At 45.3% G+C, this 23,029-nt stretch overlaps 1 protein-coding gene across 5 annotated transcripts in view; it reads right to left on the bottom strand.

The window, feature by feature from the left end:
• The window catches only part of Mta3 (metastasis associated 1 family member 3), a 121,834-nt gene that overhangs the window by 68,311 nt on the left and 30,494 nt on the right, over positions 1–23,029 (bottom strand). For all 5 annotated transcript variants that reach the window (XM_029531306.1, XM_021217433.2, XM_029531305.1 and 2 more), the window contains exons 4-5: positions 18,838–18,964; positions 1,511–1,574 (exon numbers count right to left, since the gene is read on the bottom strand). In XM_029531306.1, the coding sequence (XP_029387166.1) occupies positions 1,511–1,574; positions 18,838–18,964 (191 nt within the window). The remainder of the gene's footprint in view (positions 1–1,510; positions 1,575–18,837; positions 18,965–23,029) is intronic.

The following is a 23,029-nucleotide window of genomic DNA, read 5'->3' as shown; positions in this document are numbered from 1 at the left end:
CACCTGCCTCTGCCTCCCAAGTGCTGGGTGGGATTAAAGGTGTGCGCCACCACTGCCCAGCTAAAACTGTGCTTCAAAAACAAAATGAAGCTGGGGTGTAATGATTACATTTTTAGTCCCAGCACTCAGGAGACAGAGGCAGGAGGACCTCTGTGAGCTCATGCATGCATTCATACAAACATACATACATACATACATGTATACATACACACATAGTGAGACTGTCTCAAAAGCAAGCAAGCAAACAAAAAGCCACATATATTGACTAAATATACACATGTGTGGTTTTTAAGATGTGTTTATTTTTACTTTATGTGTATCAGTGTTCGCCTGCATGTATGTCTGTGTATTACACAATCCTGGAACCCACAGAGGACAGGAAAGGGCACTAGATCCCCTGGAACTGGACTTACAGGTGGTCATAAGCTGCCAAGTGGGTGCTGAGAACTGAACCCAGGTCCTTTACAGAGCATCAAGTGCTCCTAACCACTGAGCCATCCCTCTGCCCCATCCAGGTGGTTTGTTAATATCACTATGCAAATTCCGTTAACCAGTTATTATAATTCTGTCATTCTCGTCCCAGCTGTAATGTGTAGTCATGACTATAAGGATAGAAACAGCTGTAACTAACTACAGCGTTTACCACCAACCAGCCCTCACACTGAAGATTCCACTGGTTCTGTAAAAGCTCATCAGTAAGGCCAGCGAGACTACTCAGAGAGGAAAGGTTGCTTGCAGCCCAAGACTAATGACCTGAGTTTGATCCCCGCAACCCACATAAAAAGGTAGATGGGGGCTGGAGAGATGGCTCTTAAGAGCACTGACTGTTCTTCCAGAGATCCTGAGTTTAATTCCTAGAACCTACATGGTGACTTATGACCATCTGTAATGGGATCTGTTATGTCTGAACACAGCCACAGCGTACTCATACATAAAATAGATAAATAAATCTTAAAATAAAAATAAAAAAATAAAAAAAGGTAGATGGACAGAAGTGAGTCTACCAAGTTGTCCTGTGACCTCTTTCTGCATACAGTAGCATCCATGAGAATGACAAGAATGGCCCTGTAGCCATTACATTTATGTGCATGTGGGCAGACACACAAACATATAATAATAATAATAATTTTAAAAAACAACATAACCAAAAAAGGCTCCAGTGCCCAAGAGTTAATAAGCACAGTGGCCTGGCCACTAAATTCTTAGGAATTCTGCAGAGCCCCTAGAGCGTGAGCCATTTACTCAAAACCAAGGGCCAGAGGGAGAAGGAACAGGACTCAGAGATAAACACCCACATCCCTGTCCTGAGCCTCTCACTGGCAAGTAACAAATGCCACTGCTTTTGCTGGCTCTCCCTTTAGCCCGGACAACGCTACTGCCCAAACGCACTCTGATCGGTGTCCCCTTGCCAGGATGGCACAATAACACACTGGCCCAAAAGGACATCCAAGGTGTGAGCTTCATATGAAGTAATGGAGAGAAAACAAAAGCAGAGACAGCTGCAAGTTACCTCTTTGTCAAGGTATGACAACACTGATTCCGTCTCGTTCAGCAGGGCCACGCTGCACTTCCCCCTGGTAAAGAAAGGAACACATGACAGGCATTACAGTCACAGCAGTTAAGTACTAGCAAGGAACACTCAGGTCCTGAGTGTAGATGAAAGTCTCGGTGACAGCAAGGGGACATATTGAGACTCTTCAGATCAACTTTGCAGTCCTGGTCTCCAGTGACCTGTACAATAAAGCCTGGTGACGGGCATTTAGAGGCCAGCCAGAACTGGCAATGTTACTAGACAAAAAATCATTACAAAAGACACCTTACAGGCGCTTCCTAATTATTCATTACAAGAAGAACCCAGCGAGACCCTCAGGCTAACAGTGAGACTCTGTCTATGTAAGCACTGAGGTGAAATCGTGCACAAGGGGTCTTCAGTCATCCCTATACAAACCAGCACATACAATCATAGTCAGACCTCTTTATGGGAACTTGGAAATAATGTGCATTATGTGTCAGGATGTAGCCAACTGGCCATTCCTGGGACTGCTGTAAAGGCTAATTCAACTTTAAATGATTCCTGCAGAGCAAGAGGCAAAGTAAGTAAGGTTCCCGCATCCTGGAATTGAGACCTGGGGTGGAGCCTCAGGAGGGTGACTTCAGAAGTGGGAGGCAGGTCTTACTATGTAGTCCTGGCTGGCTTTGAACTCACAGATGCAGACCTGTCTCTGCTTCTCAAGTGCTGAGGTTAAAGGTGTGTGCCACCATGCCAGGCTGAGACTCTGTTAAGAGGTAAGCTATGAGAGAAACCGGCTACGGATGAGGACGGATGACAACTACTTTCAAAGTTATTCTCCATTGGTTTAGAACAAGTTACTCTAAGCCACAATAACCATGCAAACACGCAAAGCCAAACACCACATAAACAAGCACCAATCGCTCAGATCACTAGGGTGAAGTACTACTCAAAGAAAACCACCAATTAAAAGCAAACAAAACAAAACACCACAACTAAAATGTTAAAACACTGATCAAAAACGAATTTTCTGAGTGGGCCCATGCTGTGGATAGCCGTGGGGCTAATTATATTTTATATTAATTCCGTTCTCCTGTGAGTGGTGGTGAACAAGGAAGGAGTCAGCACTCAGGTGATTTCCTGGAAACCTGCTTCCCACCTTAATTTGTAAAATAAAGGAGAGCTGGGCTGGTGAGATGGCTCAGAGCACCTGACTGCTCTTCCGAAGGTCCAGAGTTCAAATCCCAGCAACCTCATGGTGGCTCATAACCATCCATAACAAGATCTGACTCCCTCTTCTGGAGTGTCTGAAGACAGCTACAGTGTACTTACATATAATAAAAGCTTTATTAAAAAAAAAAAAAAAAAAAGGAGAGCTGATGTTTGGGCAGATAAAAGGGAAGGTGGAGTGGAAGGGAGAGAGAGAAGGAGAAAATGGAAGAGGGAGAGGACACAGAGAAGGAAGAAGAACAGAAGCCGAGCAGAAGCACCTGGCCTGGAGAAACCCCAAGTTCTCAGGGGCCTCATAGATGTGGAAGATGGTAGTGTAGCGGTAGATCTGCCCAACCTAGGCTCACGGCATGTATTCATATTAACTGTGTTGTGTTTTTATTGCCGAGGCATATTTGGGTGGAGATTTACCGCAACAGGCATGGCCACGCACACCTTCGGTCCCAGTACTCAGGAAGCAAAAGCTGCTTGCTCCCTGGGGAGTTCTAGGCCAGGGCTACCGAGTGACATCTGTCTCAAAAACAAAACAAAGAAAAAAAACCAACAATAATAAATCAATTTAGCCAGGCGTGGTGGCGCACGCCTTTAATCCCAGCACTTGGGAGGCAGAGGCAGGCGGATTTCTGAGTTCGAGGCCAGCCTGGTCTACAAAGTGAGTTCCAGGACAGCCAGGGCTATACAGAGAAACCCTGTCTTGAAAAACCAAAAAAAAACCCAAAAAAACAAAAAACAAAACAAAACAAAACAAAAAAAACCCAAATAAATCAATTTAAAGTTTTTAAATGAAAGTTTTCTAAGATCTGGGGTGAGGAGGACCTCTCTTTTCCATTTTGTTTTTTTGTTTTTGTTTTTGTTCTGTTTGTTTTTTAAAAGTTCCCTAAAATTTGTTTGAACCAGGAATAATGGCCCACACTTGTAATCCTAGCACTTGCGATTCTTAAGAGTGGATCACAAGCTTAAAGTCACCCAATCTTCGAAGTGAGTTCCAGGCTCTCTGGGTGAGCCCCACAGGCCTGGGCAACTGAACAATAGGTTCCTGGTTAGTGGCACTGCCTGGGGAGCCTTGGGGACAGCCTTGCTGAGGGATACAGCACTGGGTCAGGCTTCAGATTATAGCTTCTGTCTGCTCCCAGTTCCCTCTCAGCTTCCCGCTTCCTGCCCAGCTTCCTGTCCAGCTTCCTGCTTCCTGCCCAGCTTCCCGCCCAGCTTCCCGCTTCCTGCCTAGCCTCCTGCCCAGCTTCCCACTTCCTGCCCAGCTTCCCGCTTCTTACCCAGCTTCCCATTCCAGCTACCCAGCCTGCTGCTTGCTGCTCTGCCTCCCTGACAGTGGGCTCAGATAAAGTCTTTCTTCTGTAAGTTGCCTTAATTGTGGTATCACAGCAACAGAAATGTAACTAACAAACTGGGCCACTGTGTGAAACCCTGCCTCAGAGACAGAGGGAAAGAGAGGGCAGGACAGTAGAAAAACAAACAAAACCGGAAAAAGAAACAAAAACAAACAAACAAAAAACAACCAATGGTATATGTAGAAGTCATTTTCAGGGGAACTGAAAATGGGTACAGAATGGGAATAAAGTACATGAATGCTTTGGAGGTGTGTGTGTGTGTGTGTGTGTGTGTGTGTGTATGATTTCTTTTAAAAATTAAGTTAAAGCTAAAGGAAGGATCTTAAGCAGGTAAACTGCACTGATACATGTAGCTATTATACATCACACACACACACACACACACACACACCAACACAAAGCTGCTAATTCTCCATCAGGTGTGTTGGGCTTGGCACTACTGGCTGCCATGGGAATGGGTTTGTCTTTGTTGTTATGGGTAGCAGCAACATCAACCCAGATAACATCAGTGTCCATTTGTGACAAGCAAAGCCACCCGGGCCCATTTAACGTTCAGTGGGAGGCCACCTTCACTGAGAGCCACTGTTCTACATATTGCCGGCTAATAATCCCTAACGTTTTAGAGTGCTTATTCACGAGTGTGGTTTTGTAGGTTTTTAGATTACAAGTAGAATGGGACAAAGAAGAGAAGCAGTCTAGATGCTTCTACACATTCTATTCAAACACTTTCTGTCGTAATGCTTCAACAGAATGATTTTAACTAACGAAAGTTAAGAGAAGGCAATTTGGGAAGCTGAGGGTACAGCCAAGGAGAGAGAGCATTTGCCTACTAGGCATGAAGCCCTGGGTCTGATCTCTAGCGCTTGGTAAACGGGAGAGGGGCAGGGCCTGCCTAGACCCATCACTTGGGCGATAGAAGCAGGAGCACCGGAAGTTCAAAGTCATCCTTGGTTACCTAGGGCGGTTAAGGCGAGCCTGGGTGATGTAAGCCCAGTATCTACAAAACCAAAGCCAGAACCAAGCAGCAGCAGCAGCAGCAGGAAGAAACTCCATCACCTGACGTCTAAGTGCTAAAAGGAATTAGAAAGCCAAGAAAGGAAGGTTGAAGTTTAGATTCAGTGTCCGTGGAGTCTGTAAATAAGAGACAACATCACGTAGTGTTAGGGGAGATCCAGTGTGCCCGCAGCATGTGAAGAACACAGACTTGGTAACAAATAGGAAAAGAAACATCAAAGAGGACTCAGAGAAGGAAAACCCTCTGCCAGACCTCTGTACCCTTTCATACGGGGAACAGGAAGTTCCAAACAAAGTATAGGAAGACGGTCCTCTCCAGGTCGGAAGACAGAGACGACATCGGTTAACATCAGGACAGCCTCACGGCACAGAGACCGTGAGGACAGAAACCAGTGCACAGGGCGGAGGACGTGAGGACAGAGACCAGTGCACAGGGCAGAGGACGTGAGGACAGAGACCAGTGCACAGGATGGAGGACGTGAGGATAGACCAGTGCACAGCACAGAAGATGTGAGGACAGAGACCGGTGCACAGGACGGAGGACGTGAGGATAGACCAGTACACAGCACAGAATATGTGAGGACAGAGACCAGTGCACAGGACGTGAGGAGAGACACCAATGCACAGGATGGACTGTGCTCCTCCGCACCAAGATGCAGTCGGACTAAAGTACATCAGCACCTAAGGCGAGACATGCTCCTCGGCAAGGACACTGCATTCCAGACACAGTGGGGCTGTCAGAGACTGTGACAGCATGCACAGGGCCCGCGCAGCTGCGAACCAGACAGATCCCAGCACCGAGAAAGAAAAACAGACAGGATTTGTGGTGGTTTGAATAGGTTTGTCCTCCCTAGATTCGAGTATTTGAATGCTTGGCCCTAGGGAGTGGCACTGTTAGGAGGTGTGGCCTTGCTAGAGGATGTCCTTGCCTTTGGATCAAGATGTAGAACTCTCAGCTCCTCCAGCATCAAGTCGGCCTGCACACTGCCATGTTCCCATCATAATGGACTGAACCCCTGAACCTGTAACCCGGCCCTATTAAATGGTTTTCTTTATAAGAGTTGTGTTGGTCTTGGTGTCCCTTTGCAGCAGTAGAGCCCTAACTAAGACAGGGTCCCTCCCTTAACCAAGAAGCCGTTTGCAATCGATGCCTTCTGAGAAAGGGAACATCAGTTCTCTCCAATGGAGTATCACTGGGTTTATCAACCACATTCCAGGTTGCAGTCGGTTGGCCCGATGCTGCTTGTGTTCTAATGCTAATATTGGGCCTCCAAGACTGATACTACTTCTGATTGGTGAATAAAGATGCCAACAGCCAAAGGCTGGGGAGAGGAGACATAGGTGCGGTTTAGGTTTCTCAGGCTTGGGGTCTTAGGAGAAACAGGAGGAGAAAGAGAAGGAGGAGGAGGAGGAGGAGGAGGAGNAGGAGGAGGAGGAGGAGGAGGAGGAGGAGGAAGAGGAAGAGGAAGAGGAAGAGGAAGAGGAAGAGGAAGAGGAAGAGGAAGAGGTGGTGGTACAGGAGAAGGAAGGAGAACCCCATGGGTTAGGTGAGTCATGAAAACGTGGTCCAGAAGGCTGGCCAATTGAAGTAAAGAGCAGCTCAGATGAAACATAATAACTTGGGGGTATCGATAGGAAAAAAGATTTTAACAGCATGAGGGTAGGTAGCTGTCTGGCTCATGTACTGTCTAAGGTTTATTGTAAATATAAAGGCTGAGTGTATCTTTTATCCAGGAACTAAATGGTAAAAGGTGGGGGAGAAGCCCCGGGCCAGGATTAAATATTTCTACAACCCCAGGGCAGACACCACACACCCAGACTTCATGTTTATGTTGTTGATTTGCTTGTCTTTTTATTTTGGGGGGTTTGGTGGGCATTTTTGTCTTTGTCTCATTCTTTTTTTTAAAAAAAGTTTTCTGTTTTGATTTATTTTGTTTTATTGTTGTTCCTGTTTATTTCTGAGTGAAAGGGAGAGAGAGAACCAGAGGTTCAGTGGACAGGGAGGTAGGGCAGAGCTGGGAAGAGCTGGGAAAGAATATGACCAAAATATGTTGTATAAAAATTTTTAATTATTATTTTTTTTAAGAAAAGCGTATTAGAGATTGAGGATGAACTTGCGCTAGAATAGTATGCATGAGGCCTGACAAGGAAGGGGGGGGGAAAGACGGAAGGAGACCCCCATACATGGCTGTAGTGTGATTTCCTTGCTCACTGTGTTTCCCCAAAACCCCCAATCTACTGTTAACGTTAAGAGCAGAATTAGGTGAACTAAGTAGTTTCAGTATGCTCAAATTATTTTTAAATGAAAATACTCTTTTAACTGTAAAGTGTGTGTGTGTGTGTGTGTGTGTGTGTGTGTGTGTGTGTATGGTTATGTACCTGTGAATCCAGGTGGCTATAGAACCCTGAAACATTACTTAAGAGTCATTGATGTCATCCTTTTGGCTAATTAAATTTTTATTTACAGATAACCAAGAAAATTGTAAAAATAAATAAATAAATAAATAAATCTAATTTCTTAAAGTAATGTGCAAGAAGAAAATTATCTTCATTAGAGCTTCTTTAAAACTACTTAAATAACTCACACTGGAGTTCTGTTTCATTGCTTATATGAAGTAAGACACAGGAAGGACAGAAAGACACAGGAAGAACAGAAAGACATAGGAAGGACAGAAAGCTTCATTAGCTTGCCAAGCTGGCACAGTTTGGTTGAGGCCTGCTTCTTTTAACATAACTGTAGCTATTTTGTATTCAGTGTCCATTGTACTCATAAGGTGGAATTAAGTTCAGGTTCTCAGACTCTACTTCCCAGAAGTAATTATCTATAGGTGACACTGAGAAATGATACTAATAAGCCAAAAAGTTATTGCTGAATCTCTTGTAGTCTGTTAACTCAGAGTTCTGAAATTCCCCTGTTCACCACCCCTCTTACCTCACTCAGGACCAATCAGCTTGAAGATGAGCTGATGATGCTCTGTCTAGTTAGACAAAATGTTATACCACCTCACTGCTTGCTTTTGAACTTATGAACCTGGTTTCTCCAATACAAAGCCTACCCTGAGAGCAGGCTAGTGCCACAATTAGACTTCTGAGTCCTTTTTTCAGTACTAAGCCTTCAGTCTTATGGTATGTGTAAGCTATTCTGCTTAACTGGGGTCAGCGTTTGTATGATTGGTATGGCGATTCCTGAACCCCAACTTATTTTGCATGTGCATTCACAATCATGCAGTATACATGAACTGTGTAAAACTTATTCTTTGCAGCATTGTTTTCAACAGCAAAAGATCAAAATGAACCAAACATCCATTAGTTAGAGATTAAATAAATCAAAAATTTAAAGCATTCACAGAAGAGAATGGGCAGCCTAGGCTAATAATGTAGGCCTATAATCCCATCCTAAGAGGCTGAGACAGACAAATCACAAGTTCAAAATTGTTTAATCCTAGCACTCGGGAGGCAGGTAGATCTCTGAGTTCAAGGCCAGCCTGGTCTGCAAAATGTGTTCCAGGACAGCCAGGGCTGCACAGAGAAACCCTGTCTTAAGTTCAAGACTTCTTAACCTGCAGAGTGAGTTCCAGCAAGAACCTGTGTCAAAGGGAAAGGGAAACGTTTAGGGGCTCTAGCTGGGTATACAGGGCATCTCTGGCATGTGACATAACCTAGGTCCAACCTCCAGTAAATGTGGCATGGTAGAGGTGTGGCCCAATGGCACAGTAACGTTTAGCAAGCATGAGGCCCGGGGCTCCACCCCATGGCACTGGGGATGTTGAGAGGGGGCACAGCATACCAGCGTCACAGTGTACAGAGCATGAGGCTCACAAAGGCACGGCCACCTGCATTGCTTTTACATCAGCAAAGAGTTTGGGAAAGTTTTCAGAAGAGTCTAGAAACACTGATGGGTGCTGCAAGAGTGAGATATTTATTCATGCATCCATTTTTTTTAATATTTTTATTTCTGAACCCTGTTCATTTATCACGTCACTCCCCCACACACATCAAAAATGAAAGTGCCATTTCTGAGATGTGGGTAGGCTTATCAGCTTTCTGTGATCTTAACATACAAAAGGGCTAATTTGTCACCTGCCGCTTTGGGTTCCAGGTTACAAAAAGATTCATCCAAGCTGGGCGCAGCTACTCTTCACTGCCACCTCAATCAGTCCTGCCCATCTATCCCTAGCTACTAACTATAGCCATTCAGAGCATTTAAAGCATTTTATTTATAGGAGCTTAATTTTTTAGTAGCCTCCATATGTAAGCCACCTAAAGAAAACTTCTACCTTCAAACATTTATTGCTCTAGGTATGAAATGCTTTACCAATGCTGAATAACTTCAGTCACAATAGATTTTTCAAAAAGAGAGAAATCCCGAGACAATAAAATTCTCTCTCACACTCTCCGTATCAGAGCTTCAAAAGTATGTTCAGCTTCACCTACACCGACTGTACTGTATTTTAATTCACTGGTCTGAATGAAGTAAGTTTCAGACATTTCAATGGGGCGGGAGTAGGGTTATTTTGAGTGATGAATTAACAAATGGCAGGAAAGCCCACACGAGTGTTTTCGGAGATGCCTTAAAGTGATAAGGAGAGAATTAAAAAGGCCCCAAACCCAGGGCTCCGTCAGCAGGTGGAAGATTTCAGAGAAGTCCTTTAAGGGACGAGACTGAGCAGGACAAACGGAACTCCATACAAGCACATCATCCGTCAGCAGGGCAACACCACTCTCTACCCAAGAATAAAAGATAGGGACCAACAGGAGAAGGGAGCGGTGCTGGGAGGAGGGACCCCTGCCCTTATGGAGAACGGCCAGTCAAGAGAGCGGCCGCAGAGGAGCAGCTCCAGGTCTGCCACAGTCCATCTGGCTGGGGGTTTGGGTTTGGTGTTTGGCATGGAGCCCACAGTCCTGCACACACTGAGCTATGCCTCCATCCAGCCCTTCATCTGGTTTTGAATAGAAGAGCCAGCACTCATTTTCCTTCTCCCGTCATAAAAATAATGGAGTGGGTTTTTTTGTTTTGTTTTGTTTTGTTTTGTTTTTTTTGAAATGCCAACACAATCGAATGCTCACCAAAAGGAAGTTTTTCTTCAAAGAACATTAGTAAGAATACTAGTAAGTGGCCTGGACACCATTCTTGTAGGATTTTGGCAAAGAACTTTTCCAGTTCCTTTACAAAGAAGGAACAGTGTGAGTTTTGATCACACAACTCCATACTGCTGTCAACTAGTGGCTCCAATGAGGCAGGGAAGGGCCCATGGCCTCAAAAGGAGACAACCAAACAGCATGTGGTGGTTTAAACAAGGGTGGCCCTCATAGGCGTATATATTTGAATACTGAGTCATTGAGAAGGGGCACTATTTGAGGATTAGGAGGTGTGGCCTTATAGGAAAGGTATCAGTGGGGGGTGGGTTTTGAGGTTTCAAAAACTCAAACCAGGCCATCTGGACCCATCTAGTCTCTGCTCCCCCCACCCCACCCCCACCCCACCATGCAGCCCCTCTGTATCTGTGATCAGGATGTAGCTCTCAGCTATTCCTCCAGCACCACGCTTGCCCGCCCCCATGCTCCTTACTGTGATGATAATGGACTAAATCTCTGAAACTGTTAAGCCAACCCCAGTCAAATGTTTTCTTTTCTAAGAGTTGCCTTGGTCATGGTGTTCTCTTCGTAGCAATGGGACAGTGACGAAGACAGAGATTAGTACCACGGAGTGGAGTGTTGCTGTGATAGAACTGGCCATGCCGTCAGTTGGAAGGCTTTGGAACTTTGGAGTATAAAGAAGTTGGATGCTTTCAGTGGGACCTGCATGGAAGACAGCGGTGCTGAGGGCACTATTAACTGTGGCAGCTCAGATCAAGAAGTTTCAGAGGAGAAGAATATTAGTAAGTGGCCAGAGACCATTCTTGTAATATTTTGTCAAAGAACATGGCTGCTTTTTGCCATTGTCCTAAAAATGTGCCTGAGGCTAAGCTGAAGAACTTTTGGATTAATGGATTTGGCAGAGAAGATTTCAAGATAGCCTAGCACTGGCCGTTGCATGTGGTTGCTAGTGGTCACTCTTATGCAAACCTACAATGAAAAGGAGAAAGTGGGACAAGGAGAAATACAAAATATACACTTGGAGAACAAAAGGAGAAGCAGGAAAAAATCATGGTGCCAATGCCAGTGCTCAAAGAGAGAAGCCTGGTTCTGAATGGAATAAAGGGAGTGGTGGGCTCAGGACAAGACCCCACCCAGCTAAACTTCCAACTCGTGAAAGGAATTAAGGGAACCATCAACATCAGACAAAAGGTCCAAGTGTAACTAAACACGGGGCCATCCAAGTCCAAGCCCCACAGAGCAGCAGAACCTGGAAGCTTTGGCCACATGATTCTGGCTGTAGAGTCAAGCGCGCAAGGAAGGGGTTGTGGAATGTCTCTTGGTAGATAAGGAGAGCTGCTGAGACCAGGCACGCGACAGGGGTGCTCCTAAGTGGAGGCCCAGGGAGGCCACTAAGGCCACTGTGTGACCTGTGAAGGCAAAACCTGGGTTTCACTGGAGACTCCAAGATGGTGGAGATGCCAGAGTCAGAGTGGGAGGTCTGTCGAGGAATGCAGTGAGCTGGGTGTAGAAACAGTCAGAGAGAGAGGCATGCTGCAGTCAATGGGAAATCTACAGTATACCCTGAGGGCTTCCGACACAGGGATGTGAAATCTACAGGGTGTCCCCAGGGCTTCCGACTTGCTTCTGCTTTAGCCCAGGATTTCCTCACTGGGCTTTCTTTCCTCCCTCTCGAATGGCAAAGTACAGTCTGGGCCACTGTGTGCAGAAAGCACGTGGTCTGCTTTCTGATTTTAAAGTTAAGAGATTGCTATGAGTCTCAGAATAGACTTTGAACTTTGAACTTTTTTTTTTCCTCCGAGACAGGGTTTCTCTGTGTAGCCTTGGCTGTCCTGGAACTCACTCTGTAGACCAGGCTGGCCTCGAACTCAGTAATCCGCCTGCCTCTGCCTCCCGAGTGCTGGGATTAAAGGCGTGTGCCACCACGCCCGGCTGAACTTTGAACTTTTTAAGCAGTGCTGAGACTACAGGGACTTCTGAAGTTGAGCTGAATGTTTTTGTTTTGTTTTGTTTTGTTTTGTTTTTTGCATTATGATATGGCTATAAGCCTATAAAGGCCAATGTGGTACTTTAAATAAGAATGCCCCACACAGGTCCATATACTTGAGTACTTATTCATCAGGCAGTGGCACTAGGGAAGGATTAGGACACAGCATAAACAGTCTAAGAGACAATGTGCCTACACAGTGCCTGAGAGACTTATCCTATCCCATCCACCCACAGCCATGACAGAAATCTAAGCACCAAGATGGAAATACCAGGCAAAGAGAAACATTGCAAAAGGTACTCACTACTGGGAAACAGAAGGACAGACGAAGAAGATAAGCTCCTTCACCCATCTGCCCTCCACCCCAAAAGATACAAAGGAAGGAAGGAAGGAAAAATGTTCTCCTTCCCCCATGACACCAATGGCCTTGGTATACCATCCCACTCTACACCCCAGCCATGCCACTTGTACCACAAATAACTCCACTGTATATGTGAGTTTGCTCCAGCTCTTCTGATTGTTTTGAGGTCTTACTCGCATAAACTCAGGCTCACCTCAAACTCGACAATCCTTGTCCGGCCGCCAAGTGCTATCTCAGTGGCGTAAGTGGCACTTCCCCCACTCTGCTAATTTTGTTTTGTTGGTCTACTCTTTAATCTGCTTACTAAGACCCTGCCTTAGTTTAATTTCTATTGCTGTAATAAACATCATAACCAAAAAGCCACTTGGGGAGGAAAGGATTTATTTCATCTCACAACTTATAGTCCATCGTGGAGGAAAGCTGGGAATGCCAGGCAGGTCCCTGGAGGCAGGAGCTGAAGCAGAGACCACGGAGGGATGCTGCTCACTGGCTTGCTCCTCCTGGCTTGCTCAGCTCCATTTCTTACACCACCCAGGACCATCTGCCCAGGAATGGTACTACCCACAGTAGGCTAGGTCCTCCTTCACCAATCATTAATCAAGAAAATAGTCCACTGACATGCCCACAGGCCAATCTGACAGAGGCAATTCCTGAAGTGAACTTCCCTCTTCCCAGGTGACTCTGACAAAAGCTAACTAGCACAGACTCCATTACCATAATCATTATCATTCTTACAATTAGCTTAATATCTAATATAAGCAACACAAAATTCTATTGTTTCATCATTTTTATGAATGATGATTGATGGCTGTCAAACAGAGATGCTAACTCAAAAACTCTAGTAGCCCTTCTCACAAAGACCTCTCATTGGCCTTACACTTCTTCATTCCTCCCATCATGGTGGCTGCAAAATGCTCAAAAGATTCTGCCTGGCTACGGTCTATATAAAAAGAGACCCCAATCTTCCACCTGTGGCCCACATGGAAGTTTGATATCAACTCCAAGTAAGTCACTTCCCCCCAAAGTCCTGAGCAGTCTGTTTGTCATACACCCAATCTTTTACTTCTAATTCTAATAAGATATAAGTAATACTCCATTCTAATTGCCATCCTCGATCTCGAAGTCTACATAAGCCACATGTAAATGGGAAGAGAGTCCCCCATAGCTGCTAACGACCTTTGTTTCCTTTAAGTGAAATGTAGACTCTGGGCAAGTTTCCATTTCTGAAAGCCTCTGTGTCAGCTCCACAGTCAAGAGAAAGGGACGCCAAGACGCTGACCTCTGAGCTCTTACAGCCTAAGATGTAGTCTGCACAGAACAGAACTATTTAGGCAAATTTTACCTAAGGTGCAGGATTTTTACCAGCTGTTCGAGACTCTCAGAACTGAATTAAGACAGACAGTTCCTCCTTTGCAGTTGCCACGTGGCATAGTTCAGCAAGGACGCTTTCTGCAGATGGTGGTTGTAGCCAGTCTTCTGCATGGAGAGGGACAGTAACGGGCGTGACGTCTGCAGTCTGTAAATGAACCCCACAACTGCTCGAGAAGCGTCCCGGGCTATCTCGGAAGCACGGAGACTGTGCACCTGGCTGGGTCTTCAGTGTAGCCTGCTACTGTTACCAAAATCAGGGTTGAAATAGTTTCTCTGGACCCTTTAAGGAAGCAATCTGGCTCAGCAGGTAAAAGCATTAGCCATCGGCTAAAGGGGACAACCTGAGTTTGATCCTGGCCTGAGTTTTGACTCCCAGGACCCATATGGAAAAATGAGGGACTGACTCCAAGTCACCTCCAGTCATACACTATGGCATGCACACTATGGTGTGCACAGGCCCACAAATACAATAAAGAAATGTTAAATAAATAAATAAATAAATAAATAAATAAATAATTTTGAAAAACCATAGTTGAGAAACCAGGTTTTGGTCACGGCTGTAATCCCAGTAGCTGGGAGGCCATGACCAGGATTGACAGGAGTCCCGGGCCAGCCCACTTTGTAAAGTAAATCTCTCTTAAACAAAACTCAATAAGTATTTTTTGAATAGTAAAAATAAAAAGCAAGCCAGGTGTGGTGGCTCACACCTTTAATCTCAGCACTCGGGAGGCAGAGGCAGGCGGATTTCTGAGTTCAAGGCCAGCCTGTTCTACAGAGTGAGTTCCAGGACAGCCAGGACTACACAGAGAAACCCTGTCTCGGAAAAAACCAAAAAAAAAAAAAAAAAAAAAAAAAAAAAAAAAAAAAAAAAAAAAGAAAGAAAGAAAGAAAGAAAGAAAGAAAGAAAGAAAGAAAAAGAAAAATAAATAAATAAATAAAAAGCACAGTATGGCTGAAGATACACAGGACCCTAGATCCTAATCTATTGGGGGATGGGAGCGGTGAGTATGGTGTCTAGCACAGCCAAAATAAACATCAAGGAAGACGGGGTCCCTGAACTGAGGCAAGGTCCTCTAGCATGTAAAGGACGTCTCTGTCACTGTTCATGCCTTGCAACAAGAGAAGCTTGGGGAGCAAATATTCAGGTCCAAAACCTGTTACTAAAGCACATACTGGGGGCTGATAAGATGGCTCAGCGGTTAAGAGCACTGACTGCTCTTCCAGAGGTCCTGAGTTCAAATCCCAGCAACCACATGGTGGCTCATAACCACCAGTAATGAGATCTGACGCCCTCTTCTGGTACATCTGAAGACAGCTACAGTGTACTTATTTATAATAATAAATTAATATTTGGGCCAGAGCAAGCAGGGACTGAGCGAGCAGAGGTCCTAAATTCAATTCCCAACAACCACATGAAGGTTCACAACCATCTGTACAACTACAATGTACTAATATACATGAAATAAATAAATCTTTAAAAAAAAAAATAAAGCACATACTGGGGCCAGCTATCGGTGGGGATCCAAGGAGACCTTTACAAGACACACTGAAGCCCAATTTCAAAGGCTGTGGTCCAGATCTCGGGGCTGGCAAGAAGGAAAGAATTAGTTTTTTAAATTATGACTAGCTGTGCCCCAGACTGGAACAGACATAATTGTTACATGTACCAATGCTGTCATTAGCAGCTTTTAAAAAGCCAGGCGTAGTGCCTCGCAGATATGGAGACGCTAATGTCAGACAGAGAGAGGACACATCCATAAACCTAGGTTAAGAGGGTTAATTCCTGGTTTCTACACGTAGCTAGCATTGTAAAGCTATCTTTTGGAATAATCAAACAACATACATAAACAGCTTTCACTTTGGATCTACCCAGCTGACTAGAGTCTCTCTAAGAACGATGGGAGGTTGACAGTCAAAGAGCCTGCCTTCCCAACAGGTCACCTCACAGCTTCCGTTGTGCCTGATCTTTTTCTGCAACTGGCTCTGTATGAGTCATTCATGCTGAATATCTGCAAGTACGGATCCAACAATATCTGAACGTGCCACTTACGAAGTAGGAGACTTGAGCAAGTATGAAATTGTTCTGTGCCTTGTCCCCCTCCTCTGTAAACAGGGATAATAACAAATCTACTTAGAGAGTCGCCGTGGATGAAAAGCTGTGTGTGAAAGGCAGCCCTACCATGAAAGGCTCAATAGCTGTTAGAACACGAACCACACATAAGCCAGGCCATTGGTAAAACTGAATACAGAAGCCCCAGTAGCACGAAGCAAGGCAAGCGGCAACACTAACTAGAGGCACCTTGGCCTTCTCCAACTGTAAGTGTGCTGCCTACCGAGGGCAGATGAAGGAGGGCTGCTCATCTATCACAAGGCGCGCATGCAAAGGCATGCAGCACTTGCATGTGTACGAAAACCTTTGGACATACACACAAAACGACTTGATATAGTAAAATAATGAGTGCTGGTGTAGCAGTAAATCTTGGTGTTTTATAATACATGCAACCTAGAATCTATGACTAAAGGACCCAAGCCACAGGACATGAGTGAAGGGTACGGCCTCTGTCCAGCTCCTGCACCCCTGGAAATATACCTGATGCTCACCGCGTATGCCCCATCTCACAAATATGAGGTGAACCTCCTGCTCTGCTCAGAACAAGCCCAGGTCTCTCTCATTCCCAGTGGAGTCAGAGAGAACAAAGGCTTGCTTCTGAGGCACACAGGGAGGCTTACAGCCAGTGAGCATTAAAGTTCACCTACTCCAGAGGGCTCAAGAATACCACTGTCAGACTCTCCCCCTGCTCCATTCAGCAGGGAGAAAATTCTGGGCATTTGATGGTGTCTCTGAGAACAGAAAGTCAGTATTCACCAAATTAGCCCTCTAGCTGCCAAAGAACAATGGGGCTTCAGCAATTTTCTCCTTTTGAAGCAGAAGCAGATAGGGCAGGGCTTCAACCCCAGCAAAATGTCAAGACCACTCACTCTACTGTGCACTTGTTCAACACCAGCATGTGGGCCGCCGCTGAGCTAGGCTCTGTGCCTTGCTAGCCTCTAACTACCTTCAGTTGTTTGCAAAGGGGAGCCACAGAGGAGAAAACGTGGCTCTGCACTCCCCGCTCTCAACGGGGGAAAACGGAGAAGAAAAGGCATAAATGTCTCTTCATTATAATTCAAAGCATCGTCACTAGGTAAAGCCTCGCATAAGTGTCTTGATAATTATATTCCAATACCCTCTCTCAGGCCTTATGGAAGATGAAAAACACCATTTTTCCATTCCAAGCAATCTGTTAAAGAAAACCAACATTACTTGTAAACAGATTCCAAGCTATCAGAAGGGCAGATTAAAAATACACTTGTGTGTTTTGGATACATTCTTTAAACCATTTGTCAGATTCTTGTTCTAACAAGATCTATGACTGGCCCCACAACTTCTTGAGCTCAAAATGAATCTTCATATTCTAACTTCTTCCAAGTAAATCATTAATACATATGGTTTTAAAAATATTTATTAGTTATGCACATCCTTAAGAAAATTTCATCTGGGCTCAGTGACAGATGCCCGTAATCCCAACACCTGGGGGGTAAGGGCAGGAGGATCGAGAGTTCAAGACCAGCCTTGGTTACATGATAAGTTAAAGACCAGCCTGGGCTATAAGAAACCTTATCTCCAAAAAAAAAAAAAAAAAAAATATATATATATATATATATATATGCACAGGTAAAAAATAATGTATAACACTATCATAATGAAAACCATTATTATGTGGAATATGTGCTAATAAAAACTGAAATAAAATAATCTCACAGTATGTTTTCATGTTCTATTCTTTGACCAAAATTATATATATATATATATATATACCTAGTTTTCTTTCTGAAAATAGCTTGATTAGTGAAAAGATCTTCACATAACCTGGTATTTCCTTGCAGAGGACTTAAGTCACACAGCATACATTAACTCCTAAGGAAAGCCATTGCTCACTGTAGAGCAGAAATGGTTCCTTCATCATACACCTGCTATCCTGGAACTCATCTATGTCCAGCCATGAAGAAACAAGCTATGTATAAAGCTTTTAGCCTCAAACTTGTTTATTGTCTTAGGGTTTCTAATACTGCAGGGGAAAAACCATGACAAGAAAGCACGTTAGGTAGGGAAGGGCTGACTGGTCTTCCACATCCACATCACTGTTCATCATTGCAGGAAGTCAGGACAGGGACTCACACAGGACGGGAACCTGGAGCAGGAGCTGAAGCACAGGCCATGGAGGGCGCTGCTTACTGGCTTTCTTCCCATGACTTGTTCTGTCTGTTTTCTAATAGAACCCAGGACCACCAGCCCAGTGGTGACCCTACCCACAATGGGCAGAAGCCAAAGCCACTATTTAAAAAAAAAAAAAAAAAGTCCTACAGACTCACTTACAGCCTGATTTTTATGGAGGTATATTCTCAGTTGAGGTTCCCTCCTTTCAAATAACTCTAGCCTGCGTGTCAAGAAAAAGAAAAAGGAAACACACCTATTAATTTTTTTAAACTAAAGAAGTGCACAGAGCTGATGCCAGTAATCGAGTAATGAAGTACAGGGTTTCCATCCCATAAGAAAATAAAAAGTCAAATAGCCTACGCGGGCTGGAGTCACACATCTGCAATCTGAACACGTACAGCATTGCCCAGAGAATACCCACTAGACACTGCTATGTGGGATGCTAACAGACACTCAGACTATCAGTGATGAGGCCACAAGACGATGCCTGCATCACGGCAGAGCCTGCTCAGGACGTCTGCATGCTAACACACCCTGTAAATTCCACGATCAAATCCTAGTATGAAGTTTGCAGTATGCCAAGCTGAGTTTGGGAAGGGCTTCCAAAAGAGTGTTGGCCACAGTGTTTCAGGGCACATCAGAGCACCTTCCAGGAGGTCTCACCTGATATGTGTTGCAGGCAGCGACTCGTACTGGCGGGACAGAAAGAGCTCCCTGTGTTTCAGCTGGTGCTTCTGTTTCTCCGTCAAGTCAGCTTCAACCGTGGTCTCCGATTCCTCCTCAGTTTCTTCTACACAAACAAAATTCAAAGAATCCCTTGTTACAACTCAGGCTGCCTCTTGGGATATCAAAGCAAGATGAATCGACAGACCAGAGTAGCAGATTTGATATTTTCTTCAAATCACTTCTGACCTTCACACGAAGCTTTCATTGCCATCTCAACCCTAAATTAAGTTCTCTGGACTGCCAAGGAAGACGACGAACGCCAATGTTAAAAATGACAGAATCAGTCACGGCGGTACACACCTGTGATCCCAGAGGAGGAATTCAGAGCCCATCTGGGTGTAACTTCAAGGTAAACAAGAGCTACACAGTGACCCATCTTACACAAATAGCGAGCAGGTGAACGAGCAGGGCCTGGGCGTGGCTCAGTGGCTGAGAACACTTGATGAAGAATCAAGGACCAGGATTAGGATTCTAACACCCACATCACAAGCCCGGTGTCCTCACTAATAACTGTAGCCCCACCTCTGGGAACAGAGACAGAGGGACCGCTGGGGCTTGCTGCCTTCCAACCCTGCATAGAAAACCCATCCCTGGGGTCAAAATAGACCCTATCTTACAGGAACAACACCTAACACCCTCTGCCTTTATGCAGGCATACCTGCAAGCACACGTGTGCATACAACTCACACTGAGACACACAAATAAAGATAGATAGATATTTGGTTTTGGTTTTTTGAGCTAGAGTTTCTGTGTAGCCCTGGCTGTCCTGAAACTCACTCTGTAGACCAGGCTGGGCTTGAACTCCGAGATCCTCCTATCTCTGCCTTCCACATGTTGGGATTAAAGGTTGTGTGCCACCACCACCTGGCATAAATTTCTTTTTAAAAATAAATGAAATTTAAAGTAAATGACTGAAACATGGCAGCTAAGATGCGAATGCCAGCACCATACGCCTGAAATACCAACACTCAGGAGGCTGAGGCAGGAAGATGTTGTGTTCTAACCTGCTCAGGGCTACAGATCTCAAAATTCCTTAATTAAAATAAAATATAAATGGGGACTGGAGAGATGGCTCAGTGGTTAAGAGCACTGAAGGTCCTGAGTTCGAATCCCAGCAACCACATGGTGGCTCACAACCATCCGTAATGAGATCTGACGCCCTGAAGTGCATCTGAAGATAACTGTACTGTACTTAGATATATTAATAAATAAATCATATATATATATATATATATATATATATATATATATATATATATAGTCGGGTATGGCAGTGCATGCCTTTAATCCCAGCCCTCGAGGAGCAGAGGCAGGTGGATTTCTGTGAGTTTGAGGCCAGCCTGGTCTACAGAGTGAGTTCCAGGACAGCAATGATTACATAGTGAAACCCTGTCTAAAAAAACCATGAGACACAGATACTGAGGGAGATGGATAGGCAGGCAGGCAGGCAGGCAGACAGACAGACAGGCAGGCAGACAGACAGACAGACAGACAGAAGCAGGCAGAGTAGAAGGAAGGATTAGACTAGAGGAAATACCCTTAGACATGAGAACCTGAAGCAGGAAATGAATAACTGAAAGAAAGCTATGACATTTTTAAGACCCAGGCCTGAGGCTAGGAGCTCTGAGCATGTAGGGTGCAGACAGAGCCCAGAACAGCATCATCCAAAAGTGGAGGTGCTGAGACCCTGTGCTCAGAGATAAAGGGAGAAGGATTAGACGGAACAAGGCCATCATAGGCTGCGGCCCAAGGCCAGCATGGGATGTAAGAGAACTGTCTCAAAAAAAAAAAAAAAAAAAAAAAAACCAAAAAACAAAAAAACTAAACAAATTGTGTGCCCAGCATTGGCGGCCTCACACCCTACCCCGAGTATACAGGAATCAGATTTATAATAACCCCCCTTTTGTCTCATAGGTACACTATAAGCCAAATCATTTGGGGAAGGGAAAAAAATGCTTGTAATACCAGAGACTGAGGCAGGAGGATGGAGTTCAAGGTCAACCTGGTTTTACAGTCTAGTCCCCATTTCCAAAACAAAAACCTATGAAGACCAGCACTGAGGAAAGGAAGAAAGAAAAGTCCCAGGCAGGCAGGCAGAGGAGGGGGCTCCAGAAATCCCTTCCCTTCCAGAAGGAAACTCCCCTCTAACGCCCTCCACAAGCCTCATTTGTTGAAAACTGACAACATAAAAAACTGGGACCAAAAGGAAGCTACCTGTTCCTAGTGACCCTGTTCAGATGGTGACACAATGCCACCCAAGAGGAGAGCAAGTGATGTCCACTGAGAACTGTTCCAGTTCTCCAGTCTGAGAGCGAAGAGGTCCTCGCACCAGCTCAACCGGAGCGGAGCCAGGCAGGTGTTACCTGGGGTGCTGGGGACACTCAGGGAGGGGACAGGGACTTGGCCATGAGCAGCAGGGCCAGAGCCCATGGGCTAAACAAAGAGACCAAGTGGTGATGCTTCATTTCCTCCTACAGTGATAGCTCACTCACCCAAAGCAACTCAGGGGCAAAGGCCCGCGTCACCCACACTGCCAGTAATGATGCGTCACTCAAGTCAGGACGGGAGCTCAAGACAGGGTGGGAAGCTGGGGTAAAAGCAATTGAGGGGCGCTGCTTGCTGGCTTGCTCAGTCTGCTTATACAGCCCAGGACCTCCCGACCGGGGTGGCACCACCCACACTAATCAAGAAAATGCCCAACAGACTTGTTCACAGGCCAATCTTACTGGGGCATTTTCTCAAGAGAATCCCTCTTCTCGCATGCCTGTAGCTTGTGTCAAGCTACAAAAACCAGCCAGCATACCACCCTTCTTCTTCCTCTCCTGAGTACTGAGATTATGGGCTGTACTACCACACCTGGCTACGTGCACTTCTTTTGACATTACATTTAATATCTTTAAAGGGATGGGGGGGCACCAATATCATTTACAGACATAATTCTGATTAATTTGAGCGACACATCTCTAAAAAAAAAAAAAAAAGTGCTGCCTCTGGAGGCTCACTGTCCCTCTGGAGGCTCACTGTCCCTCTGGAGGCTCACTGTCCCTGGCAGACGCGCCTGGAGCAGACTGTGTTCAGGCTATGGGGATAGTGGGAGGAATGCAGAGATTCAGAAAGAGGCTGCAGCAGGCAGGAAGGAGGTTGGCTGCTCTTCATGCAGAAAGCACAACACACAGGTGAACTTGGAACACCTGGCAGAATTCTTTTTGTTGTTGTTTTGTTTATTTTTTTTGAGACAGGGTTTCTCTGTGTAGCCCTGGCTGTCCTGGAACTCACTCTGTAGACCAGGCCGGCCTCGAACTCAGAAATCCACCTGCCTCTGCCTCCCAAGCGCTGGGACTAAAGGCGTGCGCCACCACTGCCTGGCCCTAGCAGAATTCTTACCTATGAGGTGCTACACGGACAGAAGCATAGCTAACAATTCTTTGTCTGTTGCTTTTGTTTTTGAAGACAGGGTTTCTCTGTGTAGCCCAGGCTGTCCTACAACCAGCTCTGTGGCCCAGGCTGGCCTGGAAATCTGCCTCAAAAGCACTAAAGGCGTGCACCACCACCACCTGGTTCAGTTGTCACAATACTTATTGAGGGCCCAGGACCACAGAAAGCATCTTATCAAACATAATTCCCACAATTCTTTTTTAATTGTATGAGGGCCTGTCATATTCTCGAATTTCAAATTCTAAAGCTAAGAATTGAAAACCAGCCTGGAAAACTTGAGTTTAAACATCTCACTTAGGAGCAGGGAAGTTGGCTCAGCAGGGAAAGGCACATGCCATGAAGCTGGGTGGCCAGAGTTCCAATCCCTGGGCCCCACATAACGGAAGTTAAAAACTGACGCCCCAAGGTTGATCTCTGGTGACCTCTATGTATGCGCAGAGGTGGAGACAAAGGCACACACACACACACATCACACACACACACACACATCACACACACACACAAACACACACACACACACAGGCTATACACACAGACACACACACACACACACACATACACACAGACAGGCTATACACACACACACAGACAGGCTATACACACACACACACAGACACACAGACAGGCTATACACACACACATCACACACACACAGACAGGCTATACACACACACATCACACACACACACACACA

The sequence above is a fragment of the Mus pahari genome, chromosome 18 (assembly GCF_900095145.1).
Source record: "Mus pahari chromosome 18, PAHARI_EIJ_v1.1, whole genome shotgun sequence".
NCBI lineage: Eukaryota > Metazoa > Chordata > Mammalia > Rodentia > Muridae > Mus > Mus pahari.
The sequence above is the reverse complement of the archived record's forward strand: the minus strand, read 5'-3'. Positions and strand labels throughout refer to the sequence as shown.